Source organism: Ambystoma mexicanum, chromosome 3p, assembly GCF_040938575.1.
Source record: "Ambystoma mexicanum isolate Mex_15411 chromosome 3p, UKY_AmexF1_1, whole genome shotgun sequence".
Taxonomy (NCBI): domain Eukaryota; kingdom Metazoa; phylum Chordata; class Amphibia; order Caudata; family Ambystomatidae; genus Ambystoma; species Ambystoma mexicanum.
In genome coordinates this window covers 916,860,831-916,886,328 of record NC_090925.1, presented here as the reverse complement: position 1 = coordinate 916,886,328, position 25,498 = coordinate 916,860,831, and the positions used below count along the sequence as shown (strand labels likewise).

Genomic DNA, 25,498 nt, shown 5'->3' with positions numbered 1-25,498 from the left:
TGGAGTAACCCTCGAAGAGGACCAGCCCTCTGAAGACGACATCTGAAGTTGCTCAGCACCCCTTTCAGTGGCTAGCCTGGTGAAGCCCTGCTCCTAGGCCTGATCTCCGAAGACCCTGAGGGATGCTTCAGCCCTTGGACTAGTGGGACCACTTGGTCTCAATGCCTTCTCGAGGATCCAGCCCTTCAGAGCTTTCAGAAGTGCCCCTTACCTGCTCAGGGGACTCGCCAGCTCTCTCGTGGCCTACCTCGGCAGAAGCAGTGTGATTCCGCATTCAAGTCCGGAACTTTGGTTGTCTCCAGTTTATGCCACAAGTCGCCTTCTCCTTGAATTGTAGCTTCATAACTTCAAGGGAACCTGTCCTGAAGCAACCACTGTGACCGTGTTTGGAAGGACGTCTGTCACCTACGTCCTCCAAATGGTGATTGTCGCTGGAACGCGCTTTCCTCCATTCTCTGAATTGTCCTAAGGAGGCCTGCGTTGTTGGATTCTGCATTTCTTTACCGGCAGGGGTTGCCTCTTGCACTTCACTCTGACCGGAAAAACCCTCGAACTGGCAACTCCTGGGCTCCTCTCACCAAAACCAAGGGCAGAAGATTGAGCCCCCAAATGATCCACAAAGACATCTGGGAAAATTGGAGTTGGGTAGTAAGTAAGCATCAATGTGCCTGTCCTCCATTGGATAACATTGGGAACCTTGGGTCTGGTAGAAAGGAGAACACTTGGTAAATTGTTAGAACTTTTTATTTGTATGAAATGATTCACCACCACAGTCCCACTCCATCCTTCCTACAGAGATTACGTAGTGGTGAGAAATACTGTGTTGCACCTTGTGACCTTTGGGCACAAGGCGCCTTTCATTTTAGGTTTGGACTTCTCAAGCTAGGACATTTTTCTCGTGATTGGTCCCCATCATTTACTGCATCTAACTTACTTAACTGCAGTGCTTGACTATCTTATTTGATGGTTATTAAGTGAACCATATATAGTGTATTGTCTGGTAGTATTGCTTGCAAGTTTAATTTTTAAATATGTTCTAAAGGCCCCTGACCCCACTCACACTTGCCTTAGGCTAAGCCTTGACTGTCCTCCATTGCTACATTTATTGGTTTTTGGCTAACCTCTCAGAGCTCCCTATTTACCATAACTAGGGTGGTCTCCTAAAATCTGTCCACCAGGCCAGATTCCAGAAATCCATCCTAACCACACCCACATCGGCAAATTCACCCCCAAAGCAAGTGAGAGGGCTAGGTCAGTAACCTATACTTGCCTAAACCAGTTAGGACCAATATGGAGGCTGCCATGATGGACTCAGTGTGCCCATGTGGTCAGAAGGTCCATTTTGAGCCTACCCCGTGGTCACCTAGACAAAGGAAAGTCCTAGAAAACCAAATGGCCAGGATCAGGATTTTATTAAACCATTTGTACCCCAATGGCTACCAAAACGGTACATGGGCTTCCAATGCAGTAAAATGGCTTGCACCCTTGGTGAAGCCAAAATTAAAGCACAGCTACCACCAACCTATTCCCTAAAATCAATTTACACTGAAACAATCATTCTTGAACAGATATGGAGTGCCTGAGAAGCACCCTTGGGACTGGGCACCTTTTGGGTGACCTAATACCATGTACCTTTATAAAAGGTATAAATGGACGTAATGGCAGCGGGACTTCAGGATAAGTCCCTCTGGTCACCATAAAGAGATCAAGGTACCAAAAAAGGGCACAGCAAAAATTGAGGGTCCCCAAAAGGTTGCACTAGTATCCCCAAAATAGGAATTCTAGCTCAATGTCTATGGAGGGAAACCAGTAAAAAAGAACATGTTTCCTAACAACCAGCAAAAGACGAACTTGGCCAGAATATGGACTGGGACCGGATAGTCCCAGCCCTCTCGTCCGGCCATAAACATAGTCCCAGTCATAGTCCCCTGCTCATGCCACCACTGTGCTGCTCGTTAAGGCTGCATTCGGCCACACAGTCGGGCTTCTCCTTCCTAACTGTCCTTTGTTCCTTTTTATACTTTGCATTTAGTTCCTCTCATACGGATTGCACAAGTCCTATGTTTCTTTGTGACTGATCCCAATGCTTCCTTGGTGCACCTCATACCAGTGTCATCACTGTTCATGATCTTTGTCTCCTGTGTTCTTCGTTGTAGTACTTTTGATCTTAGGCACTGTTACAATACATGGGCTTGCTCTCAATATAGTGGCTCAGGGCATTGGAGAGGACTAAGGAATGTAGGGTAGTAGAAACATTAATTGAGCTGTACCCCAGGTGATCATCCTTATCTGCAGAGAGGAAGTCCCTCTCCATGAGGTCCTCCCACATTATACCACCCCTAGGGTGACTGGGTAGAGCCGCACCTCTCTAGCCTCATGGAAAAGGTCTTGCCCCTGAGGAGAAGTGACAACACCTTGTTAATCGTCACAATATCCATAGCTGATGGTGTAATAAACAGATTGTGAAATATCTAGTAAGTTAGGGAGTGCCTCTAAAAATCCAAAGCTTGCAAAAGTACTCCAGAGACCACACGGAGACCGTATCAAATGCTACAGTTCTAGAACATACCTTCTGTCTCAACTTGTAGGAGTTCCAAAGTCAAAGAAAGTTCCTGATGGGGGTGGGGTGGGGAACAGGACACATTCTGTAGGCTAATCTGCAGTCATGATGAAAAGCTAGGTAAGTCCCAATTCCTTCCCACAGTTACCTAGACGAACAAGATACCCAGTGGAGGATTCAAATCCCAGCAGCCCCATGAGCTGCACAACGGAGCAAGATTTTACCCCAAATGTTACCCAATGGGGAACATCGGATGAAGACAACTTGCAGACTCCAACTACCACAGATCACGAGAAGCCCTAAATGTGCTTATCCTGAATAGCCTGTCAATGCAGGGACTAGAGGTAAGTTCTTAATGTTGGTTCCTAAATTCAAGAGTTCCAAGAAAGCAGAACAACCTGTTAAGGCTTCTTTTTAAAAGGTGAAATGAAGGATCCACTCACACAGGGATTTGAACCATGAGCCAGTGACAGCCCAATGGCCCAAAAGAACAATTGTCCTCCACAGGAGTGGGACACACCTTCCAGAAGTTGAATCCTCAATGGAGATGGCTCCATGAATATGGAGGAACCTGCACACAGCAGATCCTGCCATTTCAGAAGGCATACATGGATGACACACCAGCAAAAACAGCCCCTGCTGCAGAAAAACGGGTGTGGCCAACATAAATGGGCCAGAGATGCATAATTGGCGGGGTGTTGGCATCCTAATATCCATCTATGTTGCAGATTCCTAAACCAAGACTACAGACCGAGGCGGTAAATGGCCATAAACTGTGGTAAAATGCCTCAGAACATGGTCCAATTTAGGGGTGTCACGGTATTGGTTTTATGGCCGTATGATAAACTTCTTGCCAAACAACGGTATATCATGGTTATCGCGGTATAGCAGGTGGAGTTAACTAATCTTAACAAATATTTTATTAAAGGTCATAAATTGTCAGCATTTTGAAACTTGTCTCTGCACATTTTTAGCTGATCCTCCAGGAATCTAAGGCGGCTACAGATTTGGTCTTTCATGGCGCTCACTCGTTGATCGCCTTGAATGAAAGAGTGACTAGTGGAAGTGTTAAAATGCACATTTGGAGCAATGAGCTTGCTGCTCAGTCACAGGCCATCGCTTTGAAAATCGGCCTCAACCTGCATTATTTTGGAGCCACGTGGCATGGGCATCAGGACCCCTCGCTGCAATCACTCATAAAAGTTTGTTTTGTTAACGCATTATCCCATTAAAGGGAGAAAAGTCACTCATGTGAGGTCTGAAAGCCCATGTCATTGTGTTTCTTTTGTCAAAATATCATAGCCAACACACACTCACCGAAAGGTTGCAAATTGATCAAATCACTATAGCTTGTTTACCATCTGCCTGGTGTATTATAAAGGTCTGATGTTGGAGTCACCACTGACCATGTAATCCTAAAAGGACAGCGTTCAGTTACAATTTCCCCCAGGTCTGAGCACATTAGGACCCCTGTCATGTGAGTTCAGACGGAGGAATGCTTTCATGGGTGGTGTCACAAATCGAGGGTGGACCTAAGAAATATCTCACCCCCATTGCTCTGGATACTTCAAATTGAATGTAGAATCTTTCCTGCCTGCTTGAGTCCAGTGCCATATGCAGAAGGCAGCTGAAGGATCAAGCGAAGCAACAACTCTAGTGCCAATGTGTAAATCTACATGGAAGACAGTGGGGGAGGGGGGGCAGTTTATATACTAGCACAAAGCACTGATAGGCCCAGTGTTCATACAGTCTACAGAACTAACATTTCTTGTGGGCATGCATCAGAAGGGCATCCAGTTCATTCCCCTCTTTGAATTCTGAGATGTGTAGTTCCCCATCTTTCAAATTGGTGGGAACACTACAAATCGGCTGATCTTTAACCTGACTGATCACAGAGAAAGAGCGGTCACAGCATCAAAGCTGGATTTTCTAATGTGGCCTCACTTTCCCTATGCTCTTGTCTTCCAAACGCCACATCCCACAATGCAAGATCAAGAATGCATAGCACTTGCCTACTGCAGCCTTTCCAAATCAGATTGAAAAGCTCACTTAATAGCTGCAGGCCCTAAAACGGTATACCCAATATAAACAACTTGACGGTTATTATAGTTCAATTAAACTGTTCACGGTATCTATAACGGTATACCGTTATACCGTTACACCCCTAGTCCCATTATGGAAGGCCTGGCCCAAGCAGATGAGGTGAACAGGCACCAGGATCATTAAGATGAAGGAGGTATGCCCAGCATTCGAAAATGCAAATTGGAGCACAGGGAAGAGACACCAGTCCACCACTGGTTCTCAAAATCTACTACAAAAGCTTTTCGGCAGAAACATCATCCAGCAGTCAAGCTAACAAGTCTATCTTTCAAAAATCCAGCAGAGTCCAGAGATTATTGCAACAAGACTTTCTCCTATATATATGATTTCACTCACAGGGGCTGGCTTCTGCCAGCTCACCAATCTCATTGAGGTATGTAAAACAAAGGTTTGGCGGCTAGCCAATCAAGTTGGCCCCAAACACTGTGAAATACTTGGCTCCACCGCCAGTAAAAACCATAGTGGGCTGGCCAGGACCAGGCTCTTTTCTAAACCAGTTAAATTCACTACAGAGGCTGTCATCTTGGGCTCACAAAGGGCCCATCTGGCAAGAACAGCCATTTTAGTCCTACCTCATGGTTTCCCTGAACAAAGGAGGCCCTAAAACAAAAAGGCAGGGAGTGAGACTTAAAACACCCATTAGTTTTTTCTACCAAAAAAGGTACATTGGGTTGCTAATGCAGTAAATCGGCTTACACCCCGTGGTGAAATCAACACCAAATATTAACTGCCACCAGCCTACATTCAAAAATCAATGTAAGAAGGTTTTTTTTATGTAGCACCCCTTGACCTGAGAGCCTTAAGTGCAACCCAGTGCAATATACTCTTAAAGAGTAAACAAGGTATGTGGTATCAGGGGGATTCAGCAGAAGTCCCTCTGACCACTAAAATAAATGAGAAAACCCAGAAAATTAAGGCAGGCAATGCAAAAAGAGTAGGGGTCCCATTAATGAGACTGCATAATCCCCAAAATGGAATTCTGCCCTAACAAGGAACATTTCAGGCTTTGCTCACATTGAAGCACGTGACTAATGGAGAAGCAATCTTGGTTGGAAAGCGACAGGTGGGGAACAGTCCAATTTCTGTATTTCTTTGTGAACCAGGCGTCGTAATGTGACTACTGGAGCAGGAGGGTAGACAAATATTGGTTGCTAAGTAACTATTCATTGGTCAGTCTGAGTTGAGTGACTCATGTGGAACAGTGTGCATTTATTGACTGATAAAATGCACTTTTGTTTTCCTGTTTTTTTATTGGCTCCAGGCTCATGAATATGCAGAGAAGTTGCAGGACTTTGTATTACCAATGGAAAAAGACATCACTGAGCTGAAATGGAAGCTAGAGGGAGCAGAGGATCAGACCCGAAACTTCAAGGATGCAAAAGTAAGAGGGTCTCTGAACGATGGATATAAAAAGGGAAAATATCTGACAAGGGGAAAAAGATTTTGAGTTCTGGCAGGTTGCTAGATGTAGTATTTTATATCCAGAATAACTGGAGATAGGGCCTGTTTAGGCTATCATTTTTTAACTAAGCTTACCCACTCAGGCTGTCTTATTTTCCACAGGACTCCAGAGAAACTACTACTCCAGAGCGTGCAATGCTCTTCGATGCTGACACCGATTACTCAGAGGTTTTCCAGAAGGGAGATGTTCAGAACCCTGATATTGAGGAAGACTCTGAGCGGGTGAGTGATGGAGACGGTTCAGCCGAAGAGCCGGACCTCTCCATTGGCGCAGAGGCCTTCGCCCGTAACTGCGACAATATCTCCATTGGCTCCTTCACGATGAGCAACTCTTTACCACGAAAGAAGCCAAGCCCAGACCGGGAGGACACTGCGTCACTGGTTTCCACAGGCACCCTTGTACCAGAGTGCATCTACATCCCGCCACCTGGATACCAGCTAGTGTCCGAGCAGGAATGGACCCATCTGCAGCAGGAGGTATGGAAGCTCATGAAATTTGGGAGTGCAGAAGTCTTGAACACAGTAAGCGTGAATATTTGTGGGTGTGCTACAGTAGGATGTGTAAGGAAATTGCAAAAGGTGTAAGGGTGAATGAGCAAGATTGGACATAGCGAAAGGTGGCAGATAAGTGCAAAGGTTTGAAGAAGCATAATCTGTGGGTCTTATGTAACCCCTTTCTTTTTCTCCCAATATTTGTTAAACTAGCACTTTGCTCCATAGGTGTCTCAGGAGTAGGAGACATACTGCCTTTGAAAAACAATTCAAATAACTACTGTGCCCCATTTCTATTTTTGAGGAACTATTAATGAAAATCATGTTTTGATTAACTTACTTTGACTGAAAAATTGGCGCAACACATTATTCTGGGTGTTTAATACATTCAAATCTTTTTTAATAAAGAATCGTGCCTTAATGCCAGTAAGACAGAGATCCTTCTCATTGGGACCCCTGCTCCCTCTTTCCCCTCCCACACTCTGCTGGCCCTCAATGGGTCCCCTCCCCTGTGAGGGAAAAATCCTTGGTGTAATCTTCGACTCCTCTCTCTCCTTTTCTCCACACATCACAGATCTTGCCAAGAAGGCCCACATTCAGCTGCACCACCTCATAGGCATTCTGTCTTTCCTCACTTTCCCCCAGAAACTCAATGTCTCCAGAGCTCTGGTCCTCTCCAGGCTGGACTAGTGCAACAGCCTCTTCCTCAATCTGCCCAACTCCTCCCTTCTCCCCCTTCAACTAATTCAGAACAGGACTTTGGGACTTATCCTTGGCCTCCAGCCCTAAATTCTCTGCACTTGCTCCCGTTTGCTGCAAGGATCAAGTTCAAGACCCTCTGCATCATCCACAAGACTTTCTGGGGTCTGGGACCCCACTACATCCAACTCTCTCTCCCTAAATACCTGCCTGCTAGAGCCCTTCGGTCTTCTAGCTCCAACTCTCTGCAGATCCGAAGCTTTTCCAAGCAGAGAGTGGGGGGTAGAACTGTCTCCTGCGCAGGTGCATGACTCTGGAATGGCCTCCCTGCCCCTCTCAGACTGAGCCGGATCTCCTTAAGTTCCAGAAGTTTCTCAATACCTTCTTTTTCTCTTCCTCCTTCCCTCTCCCCTCTCCCCTGCTAATTTCCCCTTCTCTGGTTCCATCAGATTCTTAAAGGGCACCTTCCCCCCTTGTCTAGTCTACCCATGCACTTGGTCTCCCTTGACCAGCCCCCCACCCACCCCAACCTGCACTTGCTCTTCTGGGCCTCCTCCCCCAGCACTAGCCTCGCTGGGCCTGCATCCTTGAGCCCCTGTATTCCCCAGGCTCTGTCCGCCTGGCACTCTTTCTCGCGGGATCCTGCTCCCTGGCCGGCAACCCCCAACCCCCCCCCCCCGCCCCAACCTCCCAGTTGCACTGCTTGTTACTGCACTTGTACGATCCAAATGTCACAATGCCTAGTAGGACCATTTTTGTTTTTGTCTTCCCTGCCCCCCCTTGTCTTGTTGCGTCTCGAAACACATTGTATATAGGCGCATTATAAATACCCTATAAATAAATAAAGCAATTTGCATCACAAATGTTTTATATTCAGTGGTCAAATATGTTTTTAATCCAGGGGATATGTGGTGCGGCCAAAGAAATGAGACACATGACACTCAAAGAGCATGGTTCAACTGTCAGACCAAGATTCCGATGGAGTGGAGATCCTCAGGAGCCACGGATGAAATAGGCACTCCTACCCTCAAGGAAAGGCCAGCCATTCAATATAGGATTAATACAAATGGGCGAGCCCTTTCAAGGAGACGGGAGTGCTACTTGACACACTCCCTTTCTTAGAACATTCTTAGGACAATCAATAAGGGTACAGGGTCTGCCATGGGACAGAATATAGATCCATAAAATGTATGTCATAGGTTACACAAAGTCTTTACAAGAGCTACCCTGAACAGGGACTTCCCTGTTGGTAAACTGCACCCAGCCTGGAACCGAATCTGATGAGTAGTGTTCTTGTTAGGAAGGAACAACAGAAAATTACACTAAATAACTACAGGCTAAATACCTAGGAAAGCATACAGGAAAGATAAGGCATCAAAGAAGGTCTGAACGACTTTAGGAAATAATGACAGTTGAAAGAACAGTGCCTTTAGATACTGTCTCCTCCTTTATACTACTACTACTGCTGTGGTGGATGCTGTCTGATTCACGCGAAGCTCACAAGCGGCTCAGAGGAAAGGACCTCAAAGCGTCGGCGTGCGTTGTGCCGAATATAGAAAAGGTCTCCTGCTGGAGGAGAGACCTGCGGCATGCTGGAGACACTGCGTCATCGTGCCCCCAACCTCCAGGGCAACAGGCGAGTTATGCGGGTGGTGAGCGGAAATGCTGTTTGCTGCTACATATTCCGAACCTCAACAGAGTTTATTTATTCAGTATGTTGCCAGGGTACGGTTCTTCCAAACACCTACAGGAACTAAGGAAGTAGCTAGAAATAATATGAATGTTTCTACATAAGTGTCAATAATAGAACACAAAAGAGGTGTTCTCCAGGATGGGGGCTGGCATGGATTCAAATGCTTGTGAATAATTCCGTCATCAGGCTGGGAATCCTCAGTAAAAGTATAAAACAGTTTCACTTTCACTTTAAAACTGTTTTTCTCCTCTAAACCAATCACTGTCCTCTGGGTCATACTGTCCCCATCCAATGAAAGCCCCCTCCCTAACGTCCATCCCTGGTGGCCACCTTCAGATTTCTACCGCACGCTTCAGCGCTGGGAGTCCTCAAGTTGCTCCCCAAGCAATTGTTGTGCTATTTCCAATTATTTCTGTAAAAGTTTTAGAATTTTGACTGATTTTTGCTTGATCGTCTTCGACGAAACACAGAGACCAGAAGCGGAGATCCACTGTCAGCGAAGATCTTCAGCCACCGTCGGATCATCAAAGTTTAGAGAAGGCCTGGCTTTCGGGGTTCTTTTATGCTAGTGTGATTTGGTGGGCTTTGGGCTAGGTGGTGGATTAGATAAGAGTGTTAGTTAATGAAAGTACAGGTTGGCCCTGAACTCTTATGTTCAGAGTGTTGATTTGAGCCCAAACCAAGATGGAGGAAATAATCAGTAATCTGATTTGGATAGAACTTCATAAGGTCAGTTGAGAAACATTCTCAACTGCCTTTCATTGTCAACTCTTCAGCTGAGTGGTCCAGATTTTACAAGGTTCCAGGTATAGGCCTTATTCCACAGGCCTAATTACAAGGTCAAGTCCACTGAAAGAAGTAATAACTAGAAGATCAACTTATGAACTCAACCTGAGCTCTACTTTCATATATCTTTTTTCCACCTGTTCAGCCAACCGTAACTCAATTTAATGTACAGCGCAACTGAATAACTTAAAGAAAGTGGTACGCTTTAGTAAATGCTTTTTTCTTTCATAGAAAAAACTTTGTTCCTATTTTCACTGCAGCCAGACAGCGAGCGCGTGGGTTTTGTTCCGTAACTCGTAAGTTGCGTCGGAGCGGGAAAGGTTAATCAGTTTCCTTGTTTGTTTGAGGGCTGATAGCCCTTCCACGAGTCAGATTATTTTTGCCAACGAAAGGAAACTCATTTTATCCTTCGTCGAGTGTTTATTTCATGGTTGCAGCCAACGCCCTTCTTAATTTTATGACTTTCCATTTCGTAATGTTAGTATTATTTTGGTTAGAGTCAAGTGTTAAGTACTACTGACGTTGTGGCAGATTTGTGTCCTTATCTATACTGAAGTGTTTCCTTACACGTTACATGAACTCCTTTTAAGAAAAGTTTGCGGGCGGCGCGATTTGAACTGGTGCTTTATTATGCACGCAACGATGAGCGCACGGGGTGACTGTAGCCCGTATCTGGAATGACTTCTTTGAAGCTCCGCCAAAGGGATGTAAATAGTTTGATGTAATCTTCTTTTGACATGGGAGCAGCGACTCCAACGATCCGTGGAGACAGGAGTGCAGTAGTTCAGAGCTCAATTGAAGTAAGACTGCAAAGAAACCTTCTACAGCAATACAAAGTATGCTGGCATGGGTGGTATTGGAGACTAAACCTGCTGAATGAATGTTTATGCCTTAAACTGAGAAAAAGGTTGCAAGGAGCCTGTGTGACATTTAGTTCATTGTCTATATAAGTGTAAGAAATCTATCCTTATTTACATTTGCGCATTTAGGAGGGCATCTGAAGAACTTGAATTTTAACGAATGTACAGTTTTAAGAAGCAGACAATGTTTTTGAAGAGGAAAAGATCTCTCATCGCAAACTACAGACACCAGCAATTCTAAATATAATTAAGTTTAGAGACACAAGAAGAAAAACTAAAAACATTCTTTTGGGCTTTAAGCAGGTGAAACATAGGTAATCATTTTATCCTTCATGCAAGATTATCGATATTGGAGGAGTGGTTAGGTTATCTATGTGGTTAATCCATGTTCTTTCCTCTTTATGATTTTCTCTGCTGCAGATATCCAGAAGGTGCATGAGGAATCTGTGACTTTTTAATATTTTATCCGCTTTCCCCTTTCCCCCGGGGGTGTGGAGTGCTCAACTGTTTTTGTAGTAGTTGAGGGCCTCACGCTTCTGAGGGTCTGTCAGGGTTCACCAGCTCCTGCGGGCCTACAATCAAGACTCAGCCTGACACCAGCCTTGGGCCTAATTGGAGAAGAAGGAAAGCAGAAGCCTCTTCAAACTCTGCGCGAAGTTTGGATGAAGGAACATATTTTTGGAAGATCAGCATCATAAATACTTATACTGCCTGCATCTGGATCACGATGAGGAGGGATGCAAGGTGTGCCATGGTTTCTCGAAGAAAACCAAAAAATACTGCTACAGCAGACTGTCGGCATGGCTCAAGGCGAGCAAGGCCACTAACTCAGCCTCCGGGCAGTGTCGGGTCTCATCTAGGAGCAGCTGGTCTGAGGAGCAAACTCCCTCCGGGGGGGGGTCGAGATCCTTTGAGGATGCCCCGCTCGTGGGTCTCTAAGAGAAGGCCAAGCTCTGTGACTCACCGCTGATGTGGGTCCCGAGTCGGGCAGGAAGCGATCGCCATCACCATCCGCCTCCATGGTGTGAGCCTGCCGACCAAAGTCCCTAACCCCGTCCATACTCTGTGTGTCAGTGGATAAACCGAAAAGGGACAAGTCCAGAGAGGACTTGCCAGAGCTAAATAAGACCTTGCAGCCAGTCAAGTCAACTGAGTCAACAACGGCGACGTCCACAAGGGCCTTGACGAGCACATTGCAAAGGAAATGTCTGCCACGGCCACTCCATGGGTGTCCTTGCCCCCGAGGCGAGATACGGCAGAGGAGGCAGTGACTAAGGCAGCAACCACTCCAGGTAAAGACCCGGCGACCATATTGACCCAGCAGCCTCCTGAGAGGGAAAGGGAGAAGGCCCACTGCCCCCCCGGTGGAACCTCTTTAGTACGTGGACCCAGAGGCTGTTCCAAATAGACCGGAGCCAATTTACTCAAGTTCTGATGAGGGAGACAATAATCTGCCCGAAGATTACTACAAAGCACGAAGGGGGAGGATCTTGGGGCGGTGGATCTATGTCCCCTGCTCGCAAGAGGAGACGCGTCAGCCCAGGCCTTATGCCACTGGCCTCTTTCACCCCTAGACTGAGGGACATGTCGCTGGATAGTCTAACGACTCTGCACACACTGGTCACGGAAATCCAGCAGAGAATAACCGGCACAGGGGCCTATGCCTCCACGAGACCATCGAGAGCCTCCAAGGTTGAACCTACCCCTGCGGAAGAAAAAGTCTAATGGGGACGCTGATCCTCAGCGTCATCCGACCCAGCCACCTAACACCCCCCTCCCCCTCTGCCACAGCCTCGTCGTGACACGACCCCACCCGGAGGCCTGGCTCCGCACACATGCACAGACACAGCTACCACGTCTACAGGCACCAACGAGGGCAATTACTTTTTCCTGTCTGATAGAGAAACACCACACGTGGATGACCCCTGTAGGACCTCCCCACTGGACGAAGTTGGATCTTTCCATTCCATGATGTCAAGGGCCTCTGAGCTGTCTCAGTTGGTTCCCAAGGAGACTAATGAAGAGGGGTTCCTGTACCAGCAGCGCGAGTCAAGCAAAAAGACCATCGTGTCCGTCCGTTCCCTTCCAGGATGACATGTGGGAGGAGGGCCTGGTGCTAATGAAGTACGGCTCCTCCCAAGCGTGTCAGATTGGAGAACAAGTACAGGGTACCAGATTTAGCGCCCAAGTGCTTAAGGTCTCAGCCGTCGCCCAACTCGGTGGTCTCGGCTGCAGCTAGGAAGCGCTTGGTGAATCCTTTGTCGGCAGCCATGGTACCTGCCGACCAGGAGGGGAAGAAGCCAGGTGCAATGGGCAAGAGGATAATTTATACGGCAGCCTATGCAATCAAGGCAGCTAACGCTCAAGCCATTTTTTACTGATATGATCGGGAACTATGGTGCAAGCTGGATCCTATAGACTTCCTGCCCAAGAACAAGAAGGTCGAGGCACTGTAACTTTTTCAAGAAGGGGAAGTGGCCTCGGACCACGCCATCACAGTGGCGTTGGACATCACGGACACAGGTTTCCGCAACATGTGGAACAGGGTGTCCCTGCATCGGCAAGGATGGTTGAAGGCAACAAACCTCTGCCATGACGTTCAGGCTAAGGTGCTGGATATGCCACTTGATGGGGAAAACCTCTTCGGCAAGGATGTCGACGAGTCTCTGCAAGCAATAAAAGCTGACATAGAGAAGGCATGCTTGCTGGGAATTTTACAGCAGTGTCGGCTTTCGACCTTTCGCTCATCCAGAGGAAAACCTGGCAGATCTTCCAAGGGTTATACAACCCCATACCGGCAGCCTTCATGCTCCTTCGGACAAGAAGCAAACAGGTGTCGCTCTCAAAGCAGTGGAGGACAGCGACAGCGCCGCCTGCAGGGCAGAGCTCTGACCCCTAAGCAGGCCTGAACCAGCTGTGGCCTTGGACCCCCACTTATGCACCCCAATGGGAGGCCGGCTGGCGAAGTTAGTCAGCGCGTGGAAAAAGATCTCCATGGACAGAGAGGGTGCTGGACGCTCTTGGACAGGGGCACACCTTGGAGTTCCAATGCAGGTGTCCTCATATTCCACAGATACTGCGACAAGAACAACATAGGCAACATCTTATGCAGGAGGTGCAGGCCATGTTAAAGAAAGGGGCAATAGAACCCGTCCCCCAGCATTTCCGGTGCTCCAAGTGTATTCTAGGTATTTTCTAGTTCGAAAGAAGACAGGCAGTTGGAGAGGTTGGAGACGGATCGGTGATCTGCATCATCTATACAAGTACTTAAAGTCCCAAATGTTCCTGATGGTCACGTTGCAGCATGTGCTCGGCCAACTGGAGGAAGGGGATTTTCTGACAATGTTTGATCTGGAGGACACCTGCTTCCATATCCCATTCACAAGAAACACTGCAAGTTCCTACAATTTGTGGTTCAGGATCAGCACTACCAGTTCATGCTCTGCCCCTCAGCCTGAAGGTCTTTATGAAGTGCCTGGTCCCGGTGGTGCTGCATCGTCGTCTACATGCCATCCACGTATATCCTTACCTGGATGACTGGCTGGTGCGTTCCCGCTCACACACTCTGGCAAGCGAGCACACATCAAGGACTGTACGTCTGCTGACGAGTTGGGGTTCTCCATAAACTATCCAAAGTCCTGCTTGACACCATCTCCGGACGTGCTGTTCCTAGGTGCCACTCAACACAGTGATGTGTTTGATGTCCCCCTCGGAGGAGAGGGTGAGAGCCATGCAGGCCATCAAATCGCTGCTGGCCATGATGTCCTCCTGCATCAGCCGTGTACACCTCTGCAGACGCCACATGAGACCCCTCCGGGAGTTCCTGGATTTGAGATGGATGCAAGTATCAGGGACCTTTACAGACAAGATATCCCTCAACGAGGAGTTCCGTCAGGGCGATACAGTGGTGGGGGGTGTAAGACCGCATCTCAGCCAGGAGGACTCTGTTTCAAGTTCTGCCTTACCAGGAGACAGTCACCACAGATATCTCTCTAGAACGATGGGGAGCCTACACCGACAGTTGCACAAAAATGCACACAAGAGGCCTCTGGTAACCGGGGGAAAATTGCCTCCACATCAACGTTCTGGAGCTTTGGGCCGTTTTCTGGGCCCTCAAGTCTTTTCTGCCATCGTTGAAGGGCATGGTGGTGATGATCTTTAGACAACCCCACCACCATGTTTTACATCCGGAAGCAAGGGGGGACTCACTCACTGGCACTCTCTAAAGAAGCCAGGATCTATGGATCTGGACCATTCGGCAGGGCTGGTCCTCGTCCCCTTTCACCTTGGGGGCGTCAAGAACACCATTGCGGACTCGCTCAGCAGGGAGTTGCGTTCCAGCCACGAATGTGAGCTTCGTCAGGACCAGGGCGACCTTCTGTTCGTCAAATGGGGTGAACCCCAGATCGATCTTTGCGCCAGAGGAGAAGGCAAGTGCCAGAAGTTCACCAGCAGGTTCCCTCAGCCGAGAAGCATGAGGGGGTGCGTTCTCGTTCCCGTGGGAGGGACGGTTCCTGTACTCTTTTCCTCCGTTTCCATTCATGCTACATATGATCAACACACTTAGGCAGTACCACTGCAAGATTATACTTGTTATTCCAACGTGGCTGAGGCAGATCTGTTACCCAGACTTGCTGTGTCTGTCCGTGGCTCTGTCCATCAGGCTACTGCTCGGACCTTCTCAGCAGGGAAGTAGGGGCGATTCTGCACCACAAACCGCGATCACTGAACCTTAGGGCATGGCTCCTGCAGCCCTAGAGTTGGGGGTTATGCTTTGCCAGTGGAATGTAAGGCGTACCTGCCAAGAGCCAGAGCCTAAAATGTTAAAATGCTACAGCCATAAATTGAAGCGGTGCTCCGTGTGGTGCCGGACTGAAGAGATTACCCCTCTGGGGGTCACAGCCCCTCACCTTCTACCCTATTTGCTTTCCCTGGCCAAAGCAGAATTAGCACATGCCTTTATTAAGGTGCACCTTTACTGCCATATCCCGGTTCACCAGGTCTCCGGGTTCACCAGGTCTCCGGGTAGACCGTCTGTGGTCGCACAGACTTGTCAAAGAGTTCCTCAAGGGGCTCTTCAGGACTTTTCTGCCGGTGTAGGCTCTAGCCCCTGCTTGGCAACTCAATGTAGTACTGACTGACTAAGCTCATGGGAGCTCCTTTTGAACCTATGCAACAAGTCTCTCTCAAGTTCCTCTCGTGCAAGAGGGCTTTCCTTGTGGCTATCACCTCGACCAGGAGGGTCGGGGAGATCCAGGCCCTGTCGTGCAAGCAGCCTTACTTATCTTTACACCGAAAACCGTAGGATGTTCGAACACCATGGAACCAACAATATATGCATGTCAGCACACTTCTAGTGCTCTATGAAGAGTAAAATGTACTCCACAACCTTTCTGTTAAGGTGACCACCCTCTAAGAGATGCAGGCAAAACTGCATTGCTACGATGGGCGTGGTGTAGGCCTTGGCTTTTGGGTGCACGGCCTATGGCCTTTGGCCATGCACCCAATAGTCCAGGCCTTGGCCATACCCACCCCAATGTAATCCAGCCATGCATGGCAACATGTCACCAAGTACCAAAATCCACACACATACCACAGCCACCAGCACTCCTACCCGACCTCCACACGGTTATACAGCTATGCATACAAACATGGACCTTTTAGCAGAATCTACAAACTTAACATAGCCTCTGGCACCCCTACGCACTTTTATTCACATACAGTGGTGTTACTGCCAACCAAACCTACCAACAAAATATGCATGTCAGCTGACTTCTGGTGCTCTATCAAGTCTAAAATTTGCTCCACAACCATTCTGTAAAGGTGCGCACCCTCTCAGAGATGCAGTCTAAACTGCATTGCTGCTGTGGGCAAGGCCTAGACTATTGGGTGCACGGCCTACGGCCTTTGGCCATGCACCCAATAGTCTAGGCCTTGCCCACACCCACGGCAACGTAATGCAGCCATGCATGGTACCATGTGACCAAGTACTACACTCCACACACGTACCACAGCCACCGCCACTACTACCCAACCTCTGCACCGTAATACAGCTATGCATGGAATTATACACCAGTTAGCAGAATCTGCAAACATAACACAGCCTGCGGCACCCATACCCACTTTCATTCACATAGTATGGTGTTACTGCCAACCAAACCACATTTCATTTTAGCAATGGTGGCCCTGCTCCCAGCACTCTATTCAGTACACAAAAGCAATACCTCATAGTGCAGCACAGTAGTCAGAACTCTGCGCAATCGACAGTACACAATCCTATGAAATATGCACTTCACCACTATCCATTTCTATGTGCACATTATTTAAGTATTGCACCCACTTCACACACTCCATGCACATCGAAGATGCACTTCAACCCTACACGCTGCAATACTGAAAGTATTACAACACTGCATTCAGTGCACACACTGCAGAACTGTTCACTCCATTAGCTGCAGCCATGGAATCAACAATGTATGCAATGCAGACAAACCACACACAGAAGGCAACAATGTCAAACCTAATTGCAACCACGGCACATAGTTGTCGGTACAAGGCCTCCATCCGTGCATCGAATGGGCTACAGGCATACCACATGCAACACACCGGAGTACACGCTATGTTACAATGTGGATGTCATGTGTAATGCACTCTCCTGCTGCAAATGAGCTCCCACCAGGTATCGTGCCGTAACGAAGCCTGTCTGCATTCAGCACACATGGTAGTCGCCTGTGCAGAGACCCACGAATTGGCGCAGTACGCACGGATACTGCAGGCACATTGTCTTCGTCCACCTATTGACCTATATCTCAGATGAACCACTTCTCACTCTCCCACCCTTTCCATCCCTCCTTCCCACCACCACATGGCATAATATATGTTTTGCATTGCACTCCCCTTCTGCAGTTCAGCTGCCACCACATTAAGAGGTTGCGGCACAAGCTATCGTGCCATAACAAAGGCTGTCTGCATTCACCACACATGGTAGTCGCTTGTGCAGGAACCGGCGAATTGGCGCAGTACACACTGATACAGCAGGCAAACCACCGTCTTCGTCCACCTAATAATCAAACATCTCACATGAACCACTTCTCTCTGCCCCACCCTTTCCATCCCTTCTTCCCACCAATACATGCCGTACGTTATGTTTGTCAATCCCTTTCGGCGCTGCACTGTCCTCCGATACACCATGGCAGCTTTTCCCAAAAAGTTTGATGCACAGCACGCTTCCCTCCAGCCAACCACCGGCCGTGTCCAAAGTTCGCTGACATCACGGCGTACTGCAAGCCAATGAGACTTCTGGCCGTGCGGCGAACAGGGAAATGGGTCCACGGAGCGGAGCCAGATATCACACATTTTTTGAGGCATACATTTCAGTTCTTTGCAACAAAAGTACTGGTCAGATTTCCAACAAATGCACAAAAGCACGCTTTCGGAACAAAGCCCCCGCTCCTGCCACAAATTTGGTGAAAATCCATCCAGCCGTTTGGGCTGTAGCCTTGCACAAAATGTTTGCCCAGTCAGTCTATGGAAAAAAATATATTTTGGGACCCTCCCCCTCCCACCCCTCCCCGCACGAAACCACACCGAACTTGCAGAAAAAATTCAGAGAGGCTATATACTTTTTGTGCAAAGTTTGGTGAGGATTCCTTCAGGGGGAGCAATGTTACAAGCCTCCCAAAAAGTGGTCTTCCTATGGGTTTAGCAACTTAACCATAACTACACGCCGCTACCGCGGGCCGTGTAATATACCAGAGATCGCTCAAGTGAAAGCAGAAGAGAGCAATCTGTGTGAACTCCTAAAGAATCAAAGGAAGTATAAAGTTCATCTGGAACGGGTTTTGAATATTTAGAGACCGAGACGAAGGGTGAGCTGGCAAGCTGGACCAGTTGATGCCTTGGGGAAGGGAGCCTCGAGGCGTGTTTTGAACTGTTACCCTCTTGGGGAAGGGAATCCTGAGACTTGGTGGAACTGTCTTGTACTTTGGGAAGGGGAGCTGGAAAGTAAGAGCTTGAAGCTTCGAACTTTATTTTGGAACACTGTTTAGTTCGTTGTTGACACCGCCTACACAATGTTTAGCTTTAGTTGTGAGGGCAAGCATAGGTTTTGGACACAGAAAGACTTTTAAGTTGAACTTTACTGACTGCCTTCAGTTTCGTTAGGTAGCGAATACCCACCTTAGCATAAGGCAAATTGGGCTTTACTCCATCCTGACATTTGACTTTAATGAAAGTATTTTGTTTAAACTTTGAATCTTTTGTCTATCTTGCTTCATGATGCTTTCACAGCACCTACTTTCTAATTTGTTACGGTTTCCCTTTTACACTTCATCGCCCAGAGACCTGCCATAAATAAACAGAGCGTAATATAGATACGGTCTAATTGATTGCGCCTGCCAGCACAGCTGCTGTATATTTGAGCTAAAAGCAGTAAGTGCAGTGTTAGCGTATAAAAAAAGGAACAAACTGAATAAGTTGTCAGAAACATTTTATCTATGACAACATGAATAGTATTTATAATTTACGAAGTGGCAGCATCTGCAATGATCCTAAGGCTATTGAAATAGACCACATTGCCTGGTCGAGAGAAGCAGAGGTAATTAACCAAGAAAAGCAAATTCTTAATTTATGTTTTCAACGGGAGAGTTGAATGCAGCCTCCAGTCTCCTCCCCAGCAGCGGCATGCTAACCCAGGGCATAACTACTGGAAATTATTTCACCCTGTCAGTAATTATAATGACAAGGAAAATTACAGACTTTTCCCCAAGCGGGTGTATTCACAGTTTGGGGGATGTGTGCAGCTACGAGTGTCTGAACTCGTTGCACTGTAAGGAACACATGGTGGCAACAGTAAAGACAGACACAAGTGATCATAATTTAGGTGTGTTTAAACTGTATACATGGGTGAGAAAAACACCTAATCTAAACCTAAATCTAAGATGGGAGCAAGCTACAACAATCAAGTAATAAAAAGGGAGTCCTAGTAGCGTCTTGTCAAATAAAAAGGGCCTATACTAAATAAATCTATTGCCAATCCTTACCACTAAGTTACAAAATAATGTGGGATAATGTTCCCCAGAAAAGAAAGAAGTGTTCACAAAATGATCAATCAGGACGGTATAACTGGGGTCTCCCTTCCCCAAGTTTTTAGCACGGGACAAAGCGGGACTCGCGAGCATAGCACACTCCTGGGCTTCTCCAGCATGAGCTTACAGTTTGTTTCCAAACTATAAGGGCCTTCTGTGGCCAAGTTTCTTTTACAGTCTCTTGCCTCAGAGGGCCTGATGTGCTATAAACAACAAAACAAATGTTCCTTTCAATAATCTTCCCGTCGGGTGATTTTCCCATCACTCGTGGATCCCCCTCAACCGGACTCCGATCCTTTTTGCAACGTTGGCCTTCCTCAGCCTTTCATTCAAAATATCAGCAACTTGTAACATTCAAGAGTCTCAATTTCGTTTTAAACAACCACTCATTTTGGACATCCCTCAGCCGGGTTCACATTTGTCGACACACTGTTCACGGGTCTATTGCGTTTTGCTCTTATTCGCGGGCATCTCTCGGCCGAGTTCACATTTGCCAGTTTAGACAGTTCACTTAGTTGTAACACCTTGCAGGATTCACTTGTTTCTGACCCCTTGACTTTACCTAGTAAGGTTTGTTAGACCCATACTGAATTTACCACAACTGGTCCCAGTCCTTGTGTGTAAGAGTGGGGTAGCTTTAGTGGAACTCATTTAGTGAATTTAGTGAATTATTATGTACTGGTCCTCATCCACAAGCCCCTCAAACAATAAACGAGGACCCTGTGCTCAAATAGCATTCATACAGTGTGACTGAGCAGCCATACTTCTTTCAAGAGGGGCAAATGTGAGCTGTAGAGCTGTAGCATCGAAATTCACCAATACAAGTATCCAAATAACACTTACACTCAAGGTTTTCTAGTAAAATAATTATTTATTCATTCTTTAAAAAGGGCAATGTACAACAATAAAAATACACTTCAAAATACTTCCTCAGATTCAAGGCAAAGCAAGTAGATAATCTTTAGAGATGCTTCATATGTACTTCCTACACCCTGAGGTGACTTCACTAACTAGGACAGTAATGGCATTTATATATCACTTTTGCATCTTGTAAATTCTGAGGTTGGAAGAAAGGAAATGTTAAAGGAAGGAGCATGTGAGCACTTTATAAATCTCAGAAAATCAAAAACTGTTGTATGCCAACAGGTAACCCCACTATGCACTCTTGTGGGATTAAAGAATCCCTAAGTGATTCTGCAAATGGAAGGGGGACCTCGACCTATATGCTCGGGTCACACATTTGCATTTTCAATATTAAAATATTCAAAGTGTATTCAATTTCCAGCCTGAGTTGGACTAAAAGTCCCAACACATATTTTCATGATTCATGTCAAACTTTAAATAAAACAAATCAGTTAGATACTCATTAAACAAGGTAAATCAATACATGCAGTCAAATTGTTTATACAGAGATAATCTTTAAGGTGCAATTTTAAAATAATTTTCATGAAGAAAAGGAAATTCTTCAAATACAGTTAAACCAAAGTAAACAAACTTAACATATGTATACCAATGCTCCAGTTTTACAATGCTTAGTTGTGTTATATCATCACACAACACAATGTCATAACTTCAAAAAGAAATTCAACATTTCTGATAACAATGGTAAACATAAGTGTCCCAATAAGCTCCACTGGTGTTTGTTTGGCAACGCGTTTCGGATTCAGCTCGAATCCTTCTTCAGGGCCTTTGAGCCTATAGTTTCTTGATGATGTGGTACACATTTCCAGCTTAGTTGTGTACCTGCTGTAAGGTAACATGAAAAGCTGGGCATTAGTCGACTGTGTAAATCTGATACCCGGTGCACATACCGGTACGTAAGGTAACTAAAAGGAGAGAAAACCAACCTCCAAAATCCTATTGCGTTCTACAAAACTGTCCTCCTCTAAGTCATATGTGACCAGGGCAGGACTAAGTACTCCTTCTTGCTGTCAAAAAGTGTCTGACTGCACTGCACAGATCTATGACACAACGCCACCGCATACTTACCTCTAAACACCTGTTGTTGTGTTTTTTCTTATGATAACACCCATGGACCAATTTAGGTCCTGGGCTGCACTCACTCTTGGTTTGTGAACCCATGTTGATTGTGTATCCAAGAGATTTTGCACCACCAGAAGGCTAACACCCTCCACACTCTTGAGGGTGGTACCCAACGGTACACCTAAATACCAAATGTGTAACTGTCTGTCTATCTGTCATTATGCAAACAAGTGATATATTGTATGTATCATTACTAGAATTCAGAGATTAAACTAATATATCCTGAATCTCGAGAGTGTGGCTCTCCTATCCTGATTCTTTGTTTGAATGTGACTGCACTGCTGTACATGTAGTCCCCAAGAGTTTCGCTGAACGCCTGCACTTGACAGTCGAAACGGAAGGTCTGCCGGTGTATCCTAGCATCCCCGGAATACTAAAAGGTAGAAGATATGCGAGTAATCCTTCTCATTTTGAAAATCGATAGATGCATATAAATATGTGTCTCAATATTAATCATTAGCATGTAAATTGAGAATAACATAATGTTTCCAATAGCAGTAAGTGCACAATAAAACCTAAGCTGTCATGTGCAGAACAAGCTCACTGAAAGAAAGTGAGCTGTGTTTGCACGCATCAAATGCTGCGGCCGCGTGGCCTGCGTAAAGGGCCTTCTAATCTCAAGGATCTTGGAATCCTACACTCGTATGTGATCATGCATAGTTACATACGTCGTGTCAGTGTATCCGTGAAAAATTCGGCTCACCTCTGAAACGCGGTGATGTGCTCACTGCTGTTAATCTATACAGCGCGTCGCCTGCTGTGAGAGTATATGTAAGGTTGCTAAGTTACCAAGAGTCATACACGTTCCTGTAACAGGCAGCCATATTGGTGTGGGACATACGTGGTAACCATAGGATACCCTAACGCTATGTCTCCCGAAGTGTGAATAATGTATTCACGGTCTCGAGAGATAATAGTCTGTGCAGGAGACATATATGCATGCTGTTGGTCGAAGGGCGAGTCCCCTGTACATGGGTTAAGCAATCCTGCGTGAGTGAGATTTTATGGATCCAACCATTAGTATACGGGTGGCAGGAGGACGGGCAATAAGCTTTAGTACACAGTTGAGTGCCCCATTCCGGTCCTTGTGACTGAAACTTAAGAACTCACAACAGTAAGTAGGGGCGGAACATCCCACTCTGCTTACTGTACGTGCTCATGTGTCCGGACTGCATTCTAAATTCTAATTACGAGGTGCTAACCTTACTTGTGGTAACTACTAAATGGGTATAGGTAGGTGGACGGACAAAGAACCAAAATGATATCGGCTGGATGCCCTGTTTTTAACAAAGCGATAGATTAGGTGTAAAAACCTCCACTAGATTCGTCCTAGGGAATAGCTACTTAAACACAGTGTAACTCATCTACCTCTTAATTTATATGCAGATCAATCATCATAAACTGTTGACATCCGATGACCAGGGTTTGAGTCATATTTGCCCTGGAGGTTAATTTGCCTCCTCAGAGTCGTGTATCAATAAAATTACAAAAGCAAAGGTGCTTCCTTTATGCCGAATACAAAAGCAAAAGTGTGTGTATATGTATTGCCTACATTGTATGACAATCCTGACATAGGTTACATAAAGAACAAATAATTAAACATGATGCAGATAATTCAGTACAATGCATATCACAAATCCATTTTGTGGAAGGGGAGATAAATTTCGTTTATTGAGCATATTTCTCACCTTTATAGAAAAGTAATTACCAACGTGTTACAAATACCCCTGTTGTATCGCATTGTATTGGCGTAAATGAAACTGAGTAATTGCAAAAACTATTCAATACATTCACTAGACTCGTTGTAATGCAATCTCAGAGAATTTTTGTCACTGTTATGACAACTCATAGTGAGTACAAGGATTCAAGGAACTTAAGGATGTCAATGTCCATTGGCCACAGTTCAAATATGAGTAGCTTAGATAAAGCACATATGGTCTGGCTAGACAAAACACATGAAGTCTGACTCACAATTCGTACCTCTAGGGTGAATGGAATCTAATAAGTCAATCCATAGAACTTCTCTTTGTAATCATTTTCTTTGGAGATCTCCTCCTCTACTTCCCATCGTGACCTTTTCTAAGATGACACATTTGAGCTGTACCACTGTGTTCCTTGCTTCCATGAAGTGCACCCCTACAGGAGATTTAAGGTTCCTGGTTCGAATATTGGACTTGTGTTCTGTCCATCGGAGCTTGACTTTTCTTGTTGTTATGTCAACATAATAGTAACCAAAAAGGCATTTGAGAGCGTACACAACATCCTTTGAGTCACACGTGCAGGAATGTTTAAGCCAAATGGCATTACCCGAGTGAGGATGTGTAATTTGGTTACCTCGTATAATGTTGCTACAATGCTGGCAATGATGGCAGGGTTGGGTGCCCTTGTAATCCCTATGGTCTCCTCTGTTGGATTGAATTTCAGCTTTCACAAGACTGTTTCTTAGTGCTCTGCTGTTGCAGTAGGCAAAGATAGGTAGTTGTCTAAACAGTGGTTGCAGTTGGGGATCCATCTGTAATACTGGCCAGTTCTTCCTTACAATGCCTTTTGATCCTATTGCTTTGAAGTGAGTGTGTTGTAACATACACTAATGCTTCACCCTGTTTAGGTGGTTTGGGTGTTAAAAGGGTATCTCTTTCTAAGGTCTCCACTTTAGTTGCAATGTCTGATATGAGGGTATGATCATAGCCTCCCTGCCCTGAATTCATCTTCCTCAGAGATATTATCTATGTATCTAAGAAATTGACTTAAAAGAACGCTTTTTAAATCTCCCAATGAAGTCTAGATAAAAACCTTTCCCAGCAATATTAGTTAAAAACCAATGTATCACCTATGAGGGACCGTAAGAATCAAAGTTGATAGAATAAAAGAGTCTGCAGGGAGCCAGGACAGCCAAAGTTAACTGGAGCAAAGTTTGTGGAACTGACCACACTTCTTAGATAGCAAAAAGTCTTGCACAAAATTAGAGAGTTTGTTGAAGAAACATCACTGTAGGGTCACAAGCTGTTACACTTGTGAAAATTAGAGCTGAGATCAATACTAGAAAAGTAACTACTGCAAGTCTCAACTGAGAAGACCAAGCTACAGACAGAGGTAAGTACCCCAAAGTCAGAACAGTACCTTTGGTTAGAAGAAGCAGATCCAACTGGCTTCTGTCTGGTTGAAGTGATGCAGATCCTGTGTTCCTGGGCCTCAGTCGTGGGGACAAGAGAGAAGACGTCTGGAGGACACACCATTTTAACGGTCGGCGGCAGCTACGGGCGTTCTTCGGATCAGCAGCACTTTGCAGTTTCAGCGCTCGGTAAATACCACCACCGCGGATCTTGGGCACCAGTTGGGCTTCCTTCACTCCTTGAGCCCAGCACTCTGGTGAGGTGACTCGAGCTTGGGTTGTTCTTCTTTGGAAGGGCCCTCAGGAGACTCCTGGAGCTTTTGGCCGTCTTAACGTTGCACTCGACTATGGATTTCTTGACCCATGGCACTCGGTTCCAGGAGCAGCAAAGAAGCACAGCCAGTTGGGGAAGGGTTTCCAGCCAAGTTGATCTCAGGGTTAGTTGGTCCCAATAACCCAAGGGAAGAAGTTGTCCTTTCCGGAGCTTCTCTTGTCGATTTAGAGAAAGGAGTTTCAGCGCAAAAGCAGCAGGACTTCACCGGGCAGTTCAGCGGTCTAGGAGGATGTAGCAAGCTTTGTTAACGATTTCTTCAACGGGCTGTTCTT

At 46.2% G+C, this 25,498-nt stretch overlaps 1 protein-coding gene across 2 annotated transcripts in view; it reads left to right on the top strand.

The window, feature by feature from the left end:
* The window catches only part of LOC138581106 (rab GTPase-binding effector protein 2-like), a 137,295-nt gene that overhangs the window by 45,120 nt on the left and 66,677 nt on the right, over window positions 1-25,498 (top strand). For both annotated transcript variants that reach the window (XM_069652187.1, XM_069652186.1), the window contains 2 exons: window positions 5,922-6,041; window positions 6,224-6,598. In XM_069652187.1, the coding sequence (XP_069508288.1) occupies window positions 5,964-6,041; window positions 6,224-6,598 (453 nt within the window). In that variant the 5' untranslated portion in view covers window positions 5,922-5,963. The remainder of the gene's footprint in view (window positions 1-5,921; window positions 6,042-6,223; window positions 6,599-25,498) is intronic.